Source organism: Artemia franciscana, chromosome 1, assembly GCF_032884065.1.
Source record: "Artemia franciscana chromosome 1, ASM3288406v1, whole genome shotgun sequence".
Taxonomy (NCBI): domain Eukaryota; kingdom Metazoa; phylum Arthropoda; class Branchiopoda; order Anostraca; family Artemiidae; genus Artemia; species Artemia franciscana.
The window spans coordinates 741725-758271 of record NC_088863.1 but is presented as its reverse complement, the minus strand read 5'-3'; the positions used below and the strand labels follow the sequence as shown (position 1 = coordinate 758271).

Genomic DNA, 16547 nt, shown 5'->3' with positions numbered 1-16547 from the left:
AACCCTTTTAAAGAAATTAAAAGAGTTAAGCTGATGTTTACGAGATGGCTTCTGCTGGGATATAAATTATCTTTTAATAAAATTTTATAATAATACAATTGTTTTCTGTGTGTTCTTGATGACCTTGTTAATTTCTCATGCATTTTACAATTTAATGTTGTGGATTCAAGCTTGTCAGAGGTCACTCTCGATTTGCTTCTAGGCAAGTATCTTGAAAGTAGATAGTGTTATAAGGGAAATCAGAGCTTTGTTTGGTAGTACGTACTTCGGTAGTATAAAATACAATATCATCTTGAATTTTGAACTTTCAGCAGGATCAGTCGTTTTCCACCTCCAGTATTATTACATGATTATTACGCATTATCATGTATTACCGTGATTATCACGTATTATCACATATTACTATATTCAGATTATTCCATGGTAATTCGCTTAACCGTAAGCTCCCCAGACTCACAGCATACCAATAGCAGAGTTATATCAATAACCTCCATTCAAACCAAATGATTGTAAACACCCGAGTTTAAACCTCCGCCCGAAGGACACAAGATTCAAAGTTTAACAATGCCATCGACTCAGCTAGGGTGGCTCTACAATGTGATTAACAGATAAATGTTTATGAATTATAAAAGGCCAAAGAGTTCTGTGATGAAGAAAACTAGTGAGAGAGAGTACCTTGTTCCCTAGTGAAGACAATCAGTTAATCTCCAAATATTTTATTTTGAAAACTTGGTCCCCCTTGAAGTAATTCAGATGCTTACCATTGCACAGGTGCACAACGTTATTCTTTGCTGCAGCCTTATTGGCTCATTCAGTATTTTTTTTTTTTTAACTTGCATTCTAATTTCTAATTTCTTTGCATAACAACCTTATTGGTTCATTCAGTATTTTTTTTAACTTGCATTCAAATTTCTAATTTCTCTGCATAACAACCTTATTGATTCATTCAGTATTTCTTTTTTTAATTTGCATTCTAATTTCTAATTTTTCTACATAACAGCCTTATTGGTTCATTCAGTATTTTTTTTTTTTTAACTTGCATTCTAATTTCTCTGCATAACAGCCTTATTGGTTCATAAAGTTTTTTTTTTTTAACTTGCATTCTAATTTCTAATTTCTCTGCATAACAGCCTTAATGGTTCATTCAATATTTTTTTTTCTTTCCTCACTTTATCTTTGTTTCTTTTTTGTATGTTACTCCACGAATTATGCAATTATTTCTCTGCATAACAGCCTTATTGGTTCATTCAGTTTTTTTTTAACTTGCATTTTAATTTCTAATTACTGATTCTAATTTCTCCGCATAACAGCCTTATTGATTCATTCAATATTTTTTTCTTTCTTCCTTTTATCTTTGTCCCTTTGTTATATGTTACTCCACGCATTAGGCTATTGTATACTCTGGGTTAAATATAAATAATACTTGAGAGAATCTTCGAGCCTTTCAATGTGGGTCGGATGATCTTAAAACTTCTGAAAAAATATCGGTACAGGTCCTTTTATTAATTTAAGCTTCTTCCACAAAAGCGCAAGAAAATAAAATAGAGATAAGGCAATTAAGACGTTGGAACAGACAAAGACTTAGCGTTGCATCATAGCGTGGTGCATGATGTAAATTTAAAAATGGATATTATCTTCTTTTCATCATTTCTTATGCAATATTCAGATCAGTGTGGTACACAACTGGTTAGTTTTTGGTCGCCTTTCGACCTTGGTAACTTTTCCCAGAAAATAACTATTACACTAAAATTTGTTAGACCCTTCCCCTGCATTTTCTTGTTTTTCTTTCCTTTTTTTTAGGCTAATAATTACCTAAGTATAAAAAATACGAAATTCAACTAAAGCTATTAAAATAATTCAAGGGGAATATTTTCACTAAAAAAATTCATTACCGTCTACTAAAGATATTTTTTCGAGGATTAAATTACTAATTCAAAATAAAGGAAAAAAATTAAAAAGTAGTCTTAAAATTAAACAAGAGCCAAGAGGTTATATGGCACTTGTGACGAGGTCAGAAGAGCCAAGAGCTTTCGTTACGATCTCTGCACTCTAAGCGCTATCAAAGATTCCCAGTTTCCCTCTCCAACTACCCCAAATGTCACCGAATCCAGTCGGGACTAAAATAAGAGCTCTGAGACACGAGGTCCAAGATCCGATAACCCGTTCGTAAGTTAGAAATACCTCATTTTTTTCTATTTTTCCGAATTAACCGTCCTTCCACTCCCCCCCCCCTCCAGATGGTCAAATTGGAGAAGCGACTATTTCTAACTAATCTGGTCGAGTCACTGATACGCCTGCCAACTTTCAGTGATCGCTATATTGATCATGTATCTAGTTTCAGATCTTCTTCATGTAAAAATTGGGATGGTCCGGGATTCCAGCCTGAAAACTCTCGTACCCTAAGCAAAAATTATACCCGTAGACCATAAGCCATACTTAAGAAGAAAAATCATTTGTTTAATGAGCAAATAAAATTCTTCTCACCTATCTTGCTCGCTCGCTCACCCCCCCCCCCCCCAGATGGTTGGATTAGGGAAGAGACTAATTCTAATTTAATCTAGTCTGGTCCCTAATACGCCTGCCAACTTTAATCGTCTTAGCTTATCTGGAAGTGCCCAAACTAGCAAAACCGGGACCGAGAAACAGACAGACCGACAGAAATTACGATCGCTATATGTTACTTGGTAAATACCAAGTGCAATAAAAACATTGGAAACTAAATATTTTCCCAGTAAAGAGCTCAAGGAGCTAAAAAAAACAAACGCCCAACAAAAATAAAATCCCTGTCAATGATCAAGTAGGCCTACCATGGAGATAATAAAAAAAAAATACGAAACAAAAATAAAATCCCTGTCAATGATCAAGTAGGCCCACCATGGAGATAATAAAAAAAATGAAAAAGATAATAATTAAAGATAATGAAAAAGACGGAAAAAATAGAAAATAGGAAACGACCGTTTCGTTTTCCTAGAGTAAGATAATTCCATTTTCCTAGATACGTTTCCTAGTTTTGTAATAGATTCTTTATTTGAAGCTAAACTAAAATAAGATTCACAATATTTTTAATAAAGTATCAAACAGTTCGTGGCAACGAACTGTAGTAAGGAGCGACCCGGCTCAATAGCAACCAAAACTCTAAAAAATGGGATTTTGATATCAATAGCTAGATCAAAAGAATCGCATTTTAATGCTGATTTTATATATATAAGTTTAATCAAGTTTAGTCTTACCCATCAAAAGTTACGGGCCTGGGAAAATTTGCCTGATTTTAAAAAATAGGGGGAAACAACCCCTAAAAGTCATAGAATCTTAATGAAAATCACACCATCAGATTCAGCGTATCAGAGAACCCTATTGTAGAAGTTTCAAGCTCCTATCTACAAAATTGTGGAATTTCGTATTTTTTGCCAGAAGACAAATCACGGGTGCGTGTTTATTTGTTTGTTTTTTTTTTTTTTTTTTTTCCCAGGGGTCATCGTATCGACCAAGTGGTCCTAGAATGTTGCAAGAGGGCTCATTCTGACGGAAATAAAAAGTTCTAGTGCCCTTTTTAGGTGACCAAAAAAATTGGAGGGCACCTAGGCCCCCTCCCACGCTTATTTTTTCTTCAAAGTCAACTGATCAAAATTTTGAGATAGCCATTTTGTTCCGCATAGTCAAAAACCATAATAACTATGTCTTTGGGAATGACTTACTCCCCCACAGTCCCCGGAGGAGGGGCTGCAAGCTGCAAACTTCGGCCAGTGTTTACATATAGTAATGGTTATTGGAAAGTGTACAGCATTTTCAGGGGATTTTTTTTTGGTTTTGGGGGTGGGGTTGAGGGGATTAAGCTATGTGGGGGGATCTTTCCATAGAGAAATATGTTATAGGGGAACAGAAATTCAATGAAAAGGGCGCAGGATTTTCTAAAATTACTATAAAAAAAAAACAATGAAAAAATAAACATGAAAAAGTTTTTTTCAATTGAAAGTGAGGAGTAGCATTGAAACTTAAAACGAACAGAGATTATTACGTATATGAGGAGTTCTAAAAATACTTTAGCATAAAGAGCGAGGTATTAAGGAGGAGATAAATACCTTGCTCTTTATGCTATAGTATTTTTACTAATTTCAACTATTTATTCTACGGCCTTTTGGATCCAGGGGTCATTCTTAAAGAATTGGGAGAAAACTTACGATTTAGTGCAAAGAGCGAGGTATTAACGAGGGTACAAACCCCCTCATATACACAATAAAAATTTAAGAATATAAAAGATTGTTACGTAAGCTAATTCTTAAGTTACGTATATTTTTTACTACTGAAAACATTCGTTAAAAATTAAAATTTATAGTTGCCTTTTTATGTAACCGAAAAATTGCAGAGCAACTAGGCTTTCCCCACCCCTTATTTCTGAAAATCGTCTGATCAAAACTAAGAGAAAGCCATTTAGCCAAAAAAGGAATTAATATGCAAATTTCATTTTAATAATTTATGTGTGGAGAGCCAAAATCAAACATGCCTTAATTCAAAAACGTTCAGGAACTACATAAAAAAACTAGTTTTTTTAACTGAAAGTAAGGAGCGACATTAAAACTTAAAACGAACAGAAATTACTCCGTATATGAAATGGGCTGTTCCCTCCGCAATCCCTTGCTCTTTACGCTAAAGTTTGACTCTTTGCCACAATTCTGCTTATTAAAATAATTAAAAACTTTAGCGTAAAGAGCAAGGGATTGCGGAGGGAACAACCCATTTCATATGCGGAGTAATTTCTGTTCGTTTTAAGTTTTAATGTCGCTCCTTACTTTCAGTTAAAAAAACTAGTTTTTTTTATGTAATACTTAAAAAGATTATTGGAAAAATGATTACATTTCAAAGAAAATGAAACAATATTTCCAAGACGCCATTTAGTCAGATTTTGAATTCCCATAGTTAATAGCTGTCAGCAATGAGCCAATTCAAAATGGTCTGTTTTCGGCTATGTCTCTAAATCTTAAAATTTAAGAATAAACAGAATTGACCAAATAAAGTGAAACATTCCACTACATTAAAATAGCAGTAATTAAATTAGAAATTTCAATTTTAGCCCAAATTTGGAAAGATTAATATTTGCAATTATTCAAACATAAACATTGGCTAACTTTTTAACAGTTTAATAGCAAAAAACAAACTAAATTTTTTTTTTGTTTCAACAATAAATTTTTTGCTTGGGTTTTTACAACCAGGAACTACATATTTTCTATTAGAAAAGCTTTGAGTTTTTAAAACGGACCTGACAATGGAATTCTCATTCATCTAAAATTCATAAGAATTTTTCAATTTTCATTTAAATGTCAATACTAAACCTTTGATAAAAAACTTATCCAAAACCTATTTGTAGCCATTTTTATCGATTTATTATTAATTTTTTTCATTTGAGAGTGATTTTCATTATTGAGAAACCTTAGATCTAATAAACTCCAGCGCATTAAAAGAAAAAAAAAGTTCCAGTATTTCACTCCATGTGTTAATCATTTTATGTAATTTGCAAGTTTGATTGATGTGACCTAAGCAATAAGACGTGGTTTTAATTTACTATGTTTTTATGATTATTATTATAATTATTTATTATAATTATTTATTATAGTTATATATTATTAAGTTACTATGATTACTGAATTCTCATTCATTTCAAGTTTACAAAAAATTTCAAATATTTGAGTATTTAAATCTAAAACTTCTGCAGAAAATTCGCCCAAAACCTATTTTAGCTTTTATATACTTCCTATTAATTTTCTTTATTTGATTATCATTTCATTATCTTGAAGCCTTTAATGTATTATAACCTCTAGCATATTAAAGAAAAAATCATTCAATTTTATGTCTTAGTCGTTTTATAACTAATTTACATCTTAATTAGTGTAGCCAATACAGTTTCTGTTATACTATACGTAAAACAGATTTCTTTTTATTTCAACATTAAGGTTGTTTTTTGTTTGTTTTTTACAACCAAGGTTATATAATTTCTTTCAGGAAATTTTTTAGTATAAAAAACAGAAATGACTACATAATTTTCATTCCTGTCAGGTTTATAAGAAATTTTCCAATTTTCGACGATTCGAATTTATAATTAAAAAAAAAATTATCCAAGACTAATTTTAGCATTTTGCTTTTATCTACTTCAAGTTAATCTTTTTTTGTTTGAAATCCAATTTCATTAATGAAAAACTTTAAATTTGTAAAACTTTCGGCATGGAAAAGCAGAAAGACTTATTTAATTATACCATGCCATGTCTCAGTCATGCCATGTACAATTTGCAAGTTCAATCAATGTAGCATTCAGGGTTTCTTGCAATGCAAAAAATAAATTTTTAACATTTTCTCCTTTACGGAGTTAATAAATCTAAAAGTGTTGAAACTTCTAGAAATGAATATAGATTGTATATTAAACTGTCGATCTACATCTCATCAGTTCTTTCAGTAATGTTGGTTAATACAATGATTTTCTTTACTTTTTTCTGTTAGTGTTCTGGCAAATAAAAATGCAGCTCGAAATAAAAATTGTTTTCAGTAAAGTGTAAATGACATTCTGGTCTTTCAAAAACATAGATGGCGTTAGCCCTGGCCCTGTTTGTGGTAGTTTCTATTCGTTTTAAATTTGGCTTGGTTATTTATTGTAATTTCTGTTCCTTTTTGGTTTCGTTTACTCACTGATAGCGTTTTATGTTCATTTACGCTCGAATTACGTCTTAACTTTATTTCTGCTCGTCTTAGAGCGTAATGTAGCTCTTTACTTTTCTTTGAAAACTTTTTTTGCAGAAAGTTTTTTTTTTAATTAATCTATAGAGGTTAAGACGGGTACAACAAGAAAAAAATTATCAAAACATTATAAAATCAAGGTTACCTCTCTACACGGTAAAAAAAAAAGTAAAGGATGTGATACTAAACTCTTAAGTCCAAACCGGAGGTGCTGATCTTCATTTCGTGGCCCTTCAGCCAGGAAGTGTAAGGAGGATTGTGGGTCAGCCATCCTAAACTTTCGCATACCTTTCCTGTTTGCCTTTTCCAGATTTCTCAAGGTAACCATTTAGAGTTGGGTCAACTCTGGCTAAGCTTACTCATGCGACCGACCCCCCTCCAAACCAAATAGCCAGCGATACTGAGACTCAAACCCCCGTCCTCACAGACATGGAATTTCAAATCTAGCGCGCAAGCCACTCGACTAGGACTTCTCTAAGTGGTCACTTTCCGAATTGAGGGGAAGCTTTGAAATGCCCTCTTTATAAGGTGTCACCACCCGCGATTTGGAGTAAATTGGGACGGTTTCGTTCAGCCCCTCGTTAGTTTGGAAGTACTGCCCCCCCCCCAAGTTACTTCTTCGATTCACAGAGAAGAAAGAAGTCAGCCAGTGCGAAGTTGAACTATATTAGATAAGTGTCCAAGATTACCTCTTTTAATTTTCTTTGTTAGTATGAGTGTCTTTAGTTTGTTTTAGCTTTTTTCCCCCTGTTCCCTACGTTCTTAACCATAGAGCCTTACGGGGGGGTGAGGGAGGGAGGACGGAGAGTTGATTTCTTTTTCTTCACAACCAGTATTGTATATTTGCTGTGCTTTTTTATTTTTTTAAAATAATAAAACCTTATCTGAAACTATTTAAGGAACCATTCAGTTACAATAAGACTGCGAGGAAAGATCATTGTCATATATATATAAAAACAGCTCCAGAACTTAGCATGCCTCTTACTCTGTTTTGAGCAGCCCCCGTTGGAGTCGCAAGATTTCACAACAAGAATTTACAGTACTCGCTCTTACCGTCTGCATTAACTGCACAAAAAATACCCTATTGGCCCTAAACCATTTGAAAAAATTATAATTCACCTTAAATCATTGACGGCAACATTCTGTGAAGAAAATACTGCAAAACTTGTTAATAGTTAAGATAAATGCCTCAATAGTCAAGATAAATAGAGAAGTATTTATGATTGCATCTTGTGGCAGCCGATTGTTGTTCTTCTTTGCAATTAGGGGCCGGGGTTCGGTTCCAGCTGTTGTAAGGTTAGGCAACAGACTTTATACCTTTTGCTATAACTGAAACATCGATTTGACACCCTACCCACCGCCAACGGCTCTTAGGATCTTAATCCCTTATTTTATTATCAATTTTTAGGGATATTTTATCCCTAATTTTGGTTATCATGTTTACATGTCTTCTCTTTATAGCCAATAAGAGGTTAAAAGAAAAAACTTATACTATAATAACTGCTAATTAGTTCCATTCCAATTTGATATTAGTGTTGACATATTGGTAAATGGCTCTGTTAAACCTGTGAAACATTGAAACCTCTCATCATTCTAAAGACTTTTCAGTCGTAACTCCCAAGCAGATTCCAGGCTTCTGAAATGGAGGAGAGTTGGTCAAGAAAAGAGGGTCAGTAGGTCTAGAGCGTTTAATTTTAAACTTCCAGGTTGATTCAAGGCTTTTTGAACTTTGGAGAGTTATTCAGCACCCCTAGACCATAAATCTAGTCGCAGAAATAAGTTAATATATCTTACGATCTTGGAATATAGCTTCCAGCCTAATATGATGATTATTAACTCCTTTTATCTTTTCCAAAGGTTCAGGTGACAAAACACTTGCTCCGCCATCTTCTTCCTAAAAATAAATTGTTTTTCTAAATACTAAAGAGAGATAAGATGAGAAATATTGTGTTACCTTTTTTTTCTTTTTTTTTGTGAATTCGAGGCCATATTTACTGAGTCGCATATATTCTGCACAGATATGAAAATACGAAATTGTCAATTAATTGTCGTTCCAAATACAGGACATTCTTTATTAATTTTTCTGCTGATGTTTTTGATTTTGTTTTGATGGCTTCTTTGTCACCTTAAAGAAAGGATTTTTTTTTTTTTTTTTTTTTTTTTTTTTTTTTTTTTTTTTTTTTTTTTTTTTTTTTTTTTTTTTTTTTTTTTTTTTTTTTTTTGTGGTTATGGTCCTCATCAAGTTCGCTTCCAGGATCTTTATTATTATTGGTGTTATATTTTAGTTTTATCTGAATAAATTGAATTTAATTGAATTTAAGAAGAAACTAAATTTACGTTGATAAGTCAATTTTGATTTTTTTTTTTTTTAAATAAAATTTGGTTTTGTCTTTTTTACAACGAAATTGTTCTATTCAATTTTTTTATTTCGCCGTCTAGTAAGACATTTTCAGGATTTTCAAGTGATTTATATTTGTTTCTAAGCTGTGATAGATAAGAATATTGACGTTCTTCCAGGCAACATGCGGCCATTTCCGTTCTTCCGGGTAACTTGCCGCAGTGATTCCCACAGCGGCAAGGTTCGACGACAGACTTGCTGCTTGTCCCTCTAAAAAAGTCGCTGTTTTACTTAGCTTACAGCTCTTGCCAGGAACGCTTAGAGAAGGAAGAGAAGAGTTGCCTCCAGGTTGACCTACGGCTTGCCAGGCTCGCTACTGGGATGTGGGCTTAGGCAAGGTGTTCGTTGGCTTTGTCTTTCCACCTAGTAGGGGGGAGTCCTCTTGGACGCTTCCATCCGTGCAGAGTGGGGTCAAAGTATAATACAGCCTGTGCTGAGGCGTCATGTGCCAGACGATGGAAGTGGCCGTACCAGTGGACAGTATGCTGGGCAAGCTGCGTCGAGAAAGGAGCTTGCAAAGTGAATTTCAAGAGGGTCTGGTTGGTAACAAAATCGGTCCAGTGATGATCATAGGTTCTTTGAAGATGTTTAGTCTGCACGAAATCGACGGCATAGAGGACAGATTTTGTGGGTAACCATTTCTCTGATCCATATAGTAGCACGGTGCTGACTGAAGCGTATAAATCCGCATTTTAGTGAGGTGGCTTACAGTCGGTTTTTCCAAATGCTATTCACCCTCCCACCAGTTGCTGACGCTTTGGCTATTCAGTTGGCTATTGGTTTTCTATTAGCTGACCCGCAGGCCACATTTCAAGGCTTCTTCTGAAACCACATGGAGAGTTTCGGTGACTTTTTCGATTGTGTCCTCGACTAAAGCTATATCATCGGTAAGTACCTGGTCTCGAAGCTGGAGACCAAATTGAAGGGAATTTGTCTTGCAAATTATGATGAAGTCTAGCACGCAATTAAAGAGCTCGGGAGTGGCGGCGCAACCTTGCCGGAGGCTTCTCATCACTTCCATGCTGCTCTCCATTGAGTTACGCGCTGCTCTCTATTGAATTGCGCGCTGCTCTTCATACCTTCATATAGTTTTTCAAAAAATGAGCAGCATTTATAAGGCTGAATTGTGGTTCTCAGTATCAGCCAGGGCGAACGGCGATCTGGGGAATCAAATACTGCTTTGGAGTCTGCAAATTCAATGGATGCTTTTCGGTGAAACTCTCGCGTCTTCTCCATCAGCAAAAACTTTTTTCGGAAGTCGATGAATTTTAACAAGAAAAGACACACAAATGAAGACACAGCTAGTTGAAGGCACTTCCAATTCTTTCCTGTTACCTTCATTAATATTGTTTATGTGGTTTTCGTGAGCATTTTTTAGTTGCTCTAATTCTATGTCCTAAAACATTACAAAAAATATATATATGAAGTTTTTTTCAATAAATTTGATAAGAATTTTCTTAACCTCCTCAAATAATCTTAAACTGTAAGTAAGTTATTCGAAGATCAATAGCACATGCTTGGCCAACTGAAATAAAATAGATCGGTAACATTCTATTGTGCGAAGAAAACACTATAAAACAGTTCGCTGTAACGAACTGTAGTAAATAAGGAGCGACTTGGCTCAATAGTAACCGAAACCCTAAAAAAATAACATTGTTAAATGACTAACATAGTGATTGTTTTCTTAAGACGGCGATAAACCTGCCAATGATTCCTTTTCTCTAACTGAGTCATGGCTAAACCACATTGGTATTTGATTCTTGTGAACGAAGGTTCATTTATGTCCTTTTTAGCCTTACTTATGGTCTTATATTGCTAAGCTTCAAAGAACATTTTAAACAATATATGATAGAAAGGTAAAAGAAAAAAATAACATGATTAAATTGAGAAAGAAATAACGTGAGTATGAGATTATGTAATATATGAGATACCACATGATTTAAAAATCTCTATCACAAGCTACAATAAGCCAACTTTGTTTTTCAAATAAAAAAAAAAAGAATAACAGCAAAAAAGCAAATCTAAGTGTAATTATATAATCATATAAATTACAACACCCTTAAAGAAGTAAGTTACCGAGAGGTTACCGACCTTCAGAAATCATGTTCACCAGGTGGCGCATGGTGAAAGTATTACCTACCAGGGTAGAACTGTGCTATGCATTTTGGGGACTGTGCCACGCGTGGCAGGACTGTGCAGAACACGTGGCGCTCCGAGATGTGCGCCAAGTGGCAGAAAGTAGGCCACGCCTCGTAAGTTTAATCTTTTGCTCGTTTTCTCTCTTCTAATGATTGTTGGATGACTTAAATAAGTATTTTCTTTATAGGGCGATGATATACCTGCCAATGAATGCTTTTATCTTAACTGGGCCATGGCCAACATTATTGGGTATTTGGTTCCACGAAAGAATTAAAAACCAATTTAAATAACATTTTACTACTCTTCCGGCTTTCAACCCCATGCCAATTTCAAACAGACATGTTCATAAATACCATCTAGTTGACAATCTTTTTGTCAACTTTAAAGGGACAAAACTAAAATAAATACCTGGTAACTTTCAAGTAATGTATACCCAGAACAATTGAGCAAGCCAGCTTTACATGAATTCCTTCCTTTTTAGATTATTTCTTCTTCTCTTTTCTCTACATGGCACTAGTCATTTATGGATGTTCTAACTAAAATGATTAAATTCTTTCCTACTCACACAAATGTCAATCTTCGGTGCTGTTTTGCAATTTTACAGTTACTTTCTTATTCAAATTTATCCTATTTCCTGTTAAAATTCCTATTATTTCCTATAATTTCTACTAATTATTTCCTTATTTCTATTAATTCTTACTTATTTCCTATTAAAGTATTTCCCTATTAAAATTTTAAAACGGAAGCACATGAATGTATGCTTCACTGAAGCACCGAAGCCTAAAAAAAAGAACTTGGAATGCTTAATATGAAAGATAGACCAGAACTGCTTAAAGTGAAACTAAAGATAAAGATGACAAAGATTACTAATGATTAAGTTAACATGAAAAAAAAGATAAAACAAACGCTGTATAAAACGCCAACCATAAAGAAAAAAAAACCAATATTCGACAAGTGTGAAAATTAATGAATGAAAAAAGAAAAGAATGTTGAAGTATTGAGTTGAACAGGGGTGTAAGCAAAACACACTTATTTATTATATTTAGTTAGAGCCTAAATATTTCGTATCACTGAAAATGCGCGTTTTGTGTAGAAACTTGTACATATTTGACTCTATACATAAATTGGGCGTACTAGACTCAAGCCTATTACAGAACATAGACATCCCTAGAGGAAACAAAAATCTTACCACAATCAACCTTTTTTTTTTTTTTTTTTTTTTTTTTTTTTTTTTTTTTTTTTTTTTTTTTTTTTTTTTTTTTTTCAGGAGCTTTTGTAGATTAGCAAACGAAGTAATGGCCATAATAGAACATAATGATTCAAGCTTATAAATGGGAGAGACACACTTAAAAGAAAGACAAACCTTCCCACTGTCTGTGGTGCTTTGATCTTTCAGAAGCTTTTGTTGATTAGGATACCAATTACTTGCCTCCAACTGCTGTTTCAGCTCTTTTGCATATTCTTCAAGTTCTTCAACCCTCTTCTGTACTCCATTACTATTACTTATCGTGGCTACCTGGTTCAATTCTTTCCTGTGATCTTCATTAATATTGCTTATGTGATTTTCGTGAGCATTTTTCAGTTGCTCTAATTCTATGTCCTACATTGCAAAAAAAAAATATTAAAAGAATTTTTTTTGATAAAATTGATAAGAATTTTCTTAACCTTCTCAAATAATCTTAAACTATAAGTGAATTAGTCAAAGATCAATAACGCATACTTGGCTAACTGAAATAAAATAAATAGGTAACATTCTATTGTGCGAAGAAAACACTATAAAACAGTTGGTAGTAACGAAATCCAGTAAATAAGGAGCGACTCGGCTCAATAGTAACCGAAACTCTAAAAAACTGAATCAATAGATACATCAAAAGAATCAATAGATAACAATTTCGATATTAACAGATACATCAATAGAATCAGTTTATTATGTTGATTCTAAATATATAATATTAATCAAAGTTGGTTTTACCCATCAAGTTCGTTGTAACGAACTTTAGTAAATAAGGAGCGACTCGGCTCAATAGTAACCGAAAATCTAAAAAACTGAATCAATAGATACATCAAAAGAATCAATAGATACATCAGAAGAATCAGCTAATTATGCTGATTTCAAATATATATAATTCATCAATGTTAGTTTTATCCATCAAAAGTTACGGGCCTGAGAAAATTCGCATGATTTTTGAAATAGGGGGAAACACCCCCTAAAATTCAAGGAATCTTTATGGAAATCCCACCATCTCATTCAGCGTACCAGAGAACACTACTGTAGAAGTTTCTAGCTCCTATATGCGGAAATTTGGAATTTTGCTATTTTTGCCACAAGACAGATATTGTTTTTTTTTTCCAGGGGTGGTCGTATCGAAATAATGGTCATAGAAGATAGGGAGAGGGTTCATTTTAATGGGAATCAACAAATAAAGTTGTTGTTTTTTTCCAGGGGTGGTCGTATCGAAATAATGGTCCTAGAAGATAGGGAGAGGGTTCATTTCAATGGGAATCAACGAATAAAGTGCCCTTTTTATATGACCAAAAACATTGGAGCCAACCAGCCCCCCTCACCCCCTTCTTGTTTCTCCGAAGTTATCTGATCAAAATTTTAAAATAGCAATTTTGTTTAACATAGTTGAAAGATCCAGTATCTATGTCTTTAAGGGTAAAATGACCCCCACAGCCCGTGAGGAGAGGCCTGTAATTTATGAAATTTGCCCATTGTTTATACATATAGTATTTGCTATCAGGAGTTAGTCTGATATTTTTCGGGGAGGGGAGGGGGATTTTGTGCTTTGGGTGGGTTTCCAGAACTATATCTGGACCCAATTAAAACCAGATATATTGTCACGGTAGCGTTCATTATATTTAGAAACAGCGTAGGTTGGGGAATCGAATGGCCCTAACCTTTGTTATTTTCTTACAGAAGAGACCACGGAAGAGATTACTACAGACAATTTCACTTAATCTCCTGAAGTCCCCTTAAACTAATACCGATCCCCTGAACTGATTATGTGATCTCATATTAGATTAAATTAGGGCAGTTTGCGAAATATTGGCAATGCTATTATCTGCCCGCATCTGGAACTGCAGGTAAACAAGGTAGATTTCGACTATCTTTGTTCCTAAAGAGAAAATATTAGTCCTTAGGGGAGAAATATCAGAGGCAACGCTATAGCGTTGCCTATAGTAAAGGCCATAGGGCTTCAATGTTTAATCCTTTTTTCCCACAGGCACTTCATAAGGAATGGGTGATCGTATAAACTTCAGAGGGGGCTCTTTCGATTGGAAATCGGAAGTGTTAGTGCCCCTTTTAAAGAAACCCTCTTTTCCCAAATGCACCAGATCAAAATTTTAAGATAGCCATTTTGTTCAAAATAGTCCAAAGATCAATTAACAAATTCTCCAAGGTCGACACAACCCCCAAGAGCCCGGAGACAAGTGTTGTAGGTTATGCCCTAGAGGCATATAAGGCTCTCGTGGCTAACTTTAGAGAGTCTCAATTGATTGGAGATTGAAAGTTCTAGTTCCCTTTTTAAGGGTCAAAGTGATCGGAAGGCAACAATCCCCCTCTTTTCCCAAATGCATCAAATCAAAATTTTGAGACAACCATTTTTCCAAAATAGTCCAAAGATCATATTACAATGCCTCCGGGGTTGACATAGCTCCCTAGGGCCTGGGGACAAGGGTTGTAAGTTGTGTTCCAAGGGCATATAAGGTTTTTAAGGAAAGGGACTGTCGTACAAACTTTGGAAGAGGCCCATTTGATTGGACACTGACAGTTCTAGTTTGCTTTTTATGAGTAAAACATTATCAAAGGGTATTGAGGCCCCATGCCCTCTTTTCCTTAGATGCATCTGATCGAAATTTTGAGATAGTCATCTTATTTAAAATAGTCCAAATATCATATAGCAATGCCTCTGGGGTTGGCACAATCCCCCAGTCCCCAGAGCAAGCGTTTAAAGTTATGCCTCGGGACATATATGGTTTTTATAAAAGAGTGGTCGCATAGATTTTGTAGGAGGCTCAATCGATCGGAAATCAAGTGCTCCCACAGCCCTGGGATAAGGATTGCACATTATCCAAATTGTCAATTTTTAACACGCAAGATATATCATTGGGAAAGGGGGAAATGTTTGATAATGGGTGCTTCCCAAAAGACTTAGGGTACTGAGGCGAAATTTCGCAGAATGCTGAGGGGTATGATAAGATAAATAAAATGCTTTTGTCTGCATCCACGTTATCAAAACGCATGTCTGCGCGATATGTTTGAACAGGTAAGGGTATTAAATTGAAACTTTCATGACCACTACTACTACTACTGTGGCTGTAAATACCACAAGTTGCGACTGCAATAGTGACTACTTCCGACTACAACAACTTGTGACTGTGACTGCCAGTGCTGACAACTGGTACTACATTTACTTATGACTACTTTCAGAGAATGGCAGGGGATGTTGAACAAAATCAGAACACATTATGTGCATGCTGATCGTCAAAGGGGGTCATCAGCTATATATCAGGAATAGATGAGGATATTAAGTTGAAACTTTCAGGGTATCTTGAACAGTGGTTGGACCTTCAGGATACCCTTATAGGGATTTCAAACAGCATAAAAAAGACACTATGTGCATCCACGTTATCAACAGAGTATATCTGCAATATCTTAGAAGCGACTAAGGGTCAAAATATTCAATCGGAAGACGCTATGTGCATCTAGGTGATCAGAAAGGCGTATCTGAAATGTCCCAGGAATAGCTGATGGCTTTGAGCTGAAACTGTGAGGCAATGTTAAGAGAATTTTGTAATAAATCAAAAGCCACTATTTAGAACTATTAAATTAGAATTGGACATTTTAAATCTTACGCTAGAGACATGCAAAACTGGAGAAAAATTCATTATATCAATCAAACAAAATTTTGGCGATCAATAAGGAACAGAAATGAATTCTAGAAAACCTTTCCGAAAAAAGTTTTTTAAAGGAAAGTTTTTTTTTTCGCAGAGGTACTTCTCCGGGAATGAGATAAATGATATAAATCTCTACCCCCTAAAATATAGGCTAAATTTAACAAAATAATTGGCAATAATAAACGAAGAGAAATTAATTAAATTAGCAATCAGCAATCCAACATAGAACAAGTGCTAACATAAATGAATAAATAAACCTACTGGCTACTACTCCATAGCTAACTGTAAAAGTCGAGTTGGCGCTTTACTGAAAATTAAATAAAAAAACAAATAAAAAAAATTAAAATAAGGTTTTTTTTAAACAAAGTAAGGAGCGACATTAAAACAT

At 34.4% G+C, this 16547-nt stretch overlaps 1 protein-coding gene across 5 annotated transcripts in view; it reads right to left on the bottom strand.

Moving 5' to 3' along the window:
• Positions 1 to 16547, bottom strand: part of LOC136043803 (girdin-like) — a 161902-nt gene that overhangs the window by 77624 nt on the left and 67731 nt on the right. For 4 of the 5 annotated variants that reach the window (XR_010621735.1, XR_010621737.1, XM_065728725.1 and 1 more), the window contains exons 4-5: positions 12621 to 12857; positions 8515 to 8614 (exon numbers count right to left, since the gene is read on the bottom strand). Coding sequence is in view for 3 of the 5 variants with exons in the window: in XM_065728725.1 (XP_065584797.1) it covers positions 8515 to 8614; positions 12621 to 12857 (337 nt within the window). In the remaining 2 variants the exon portion in view is untranslated. The remainder of the gene's footprint in view (positions 1 to 8514; positions 8615 to 12620; positions 12858 to 16547) is intronic. The other variant, XM_065728739.1, reaches the window with a different exon arrangement.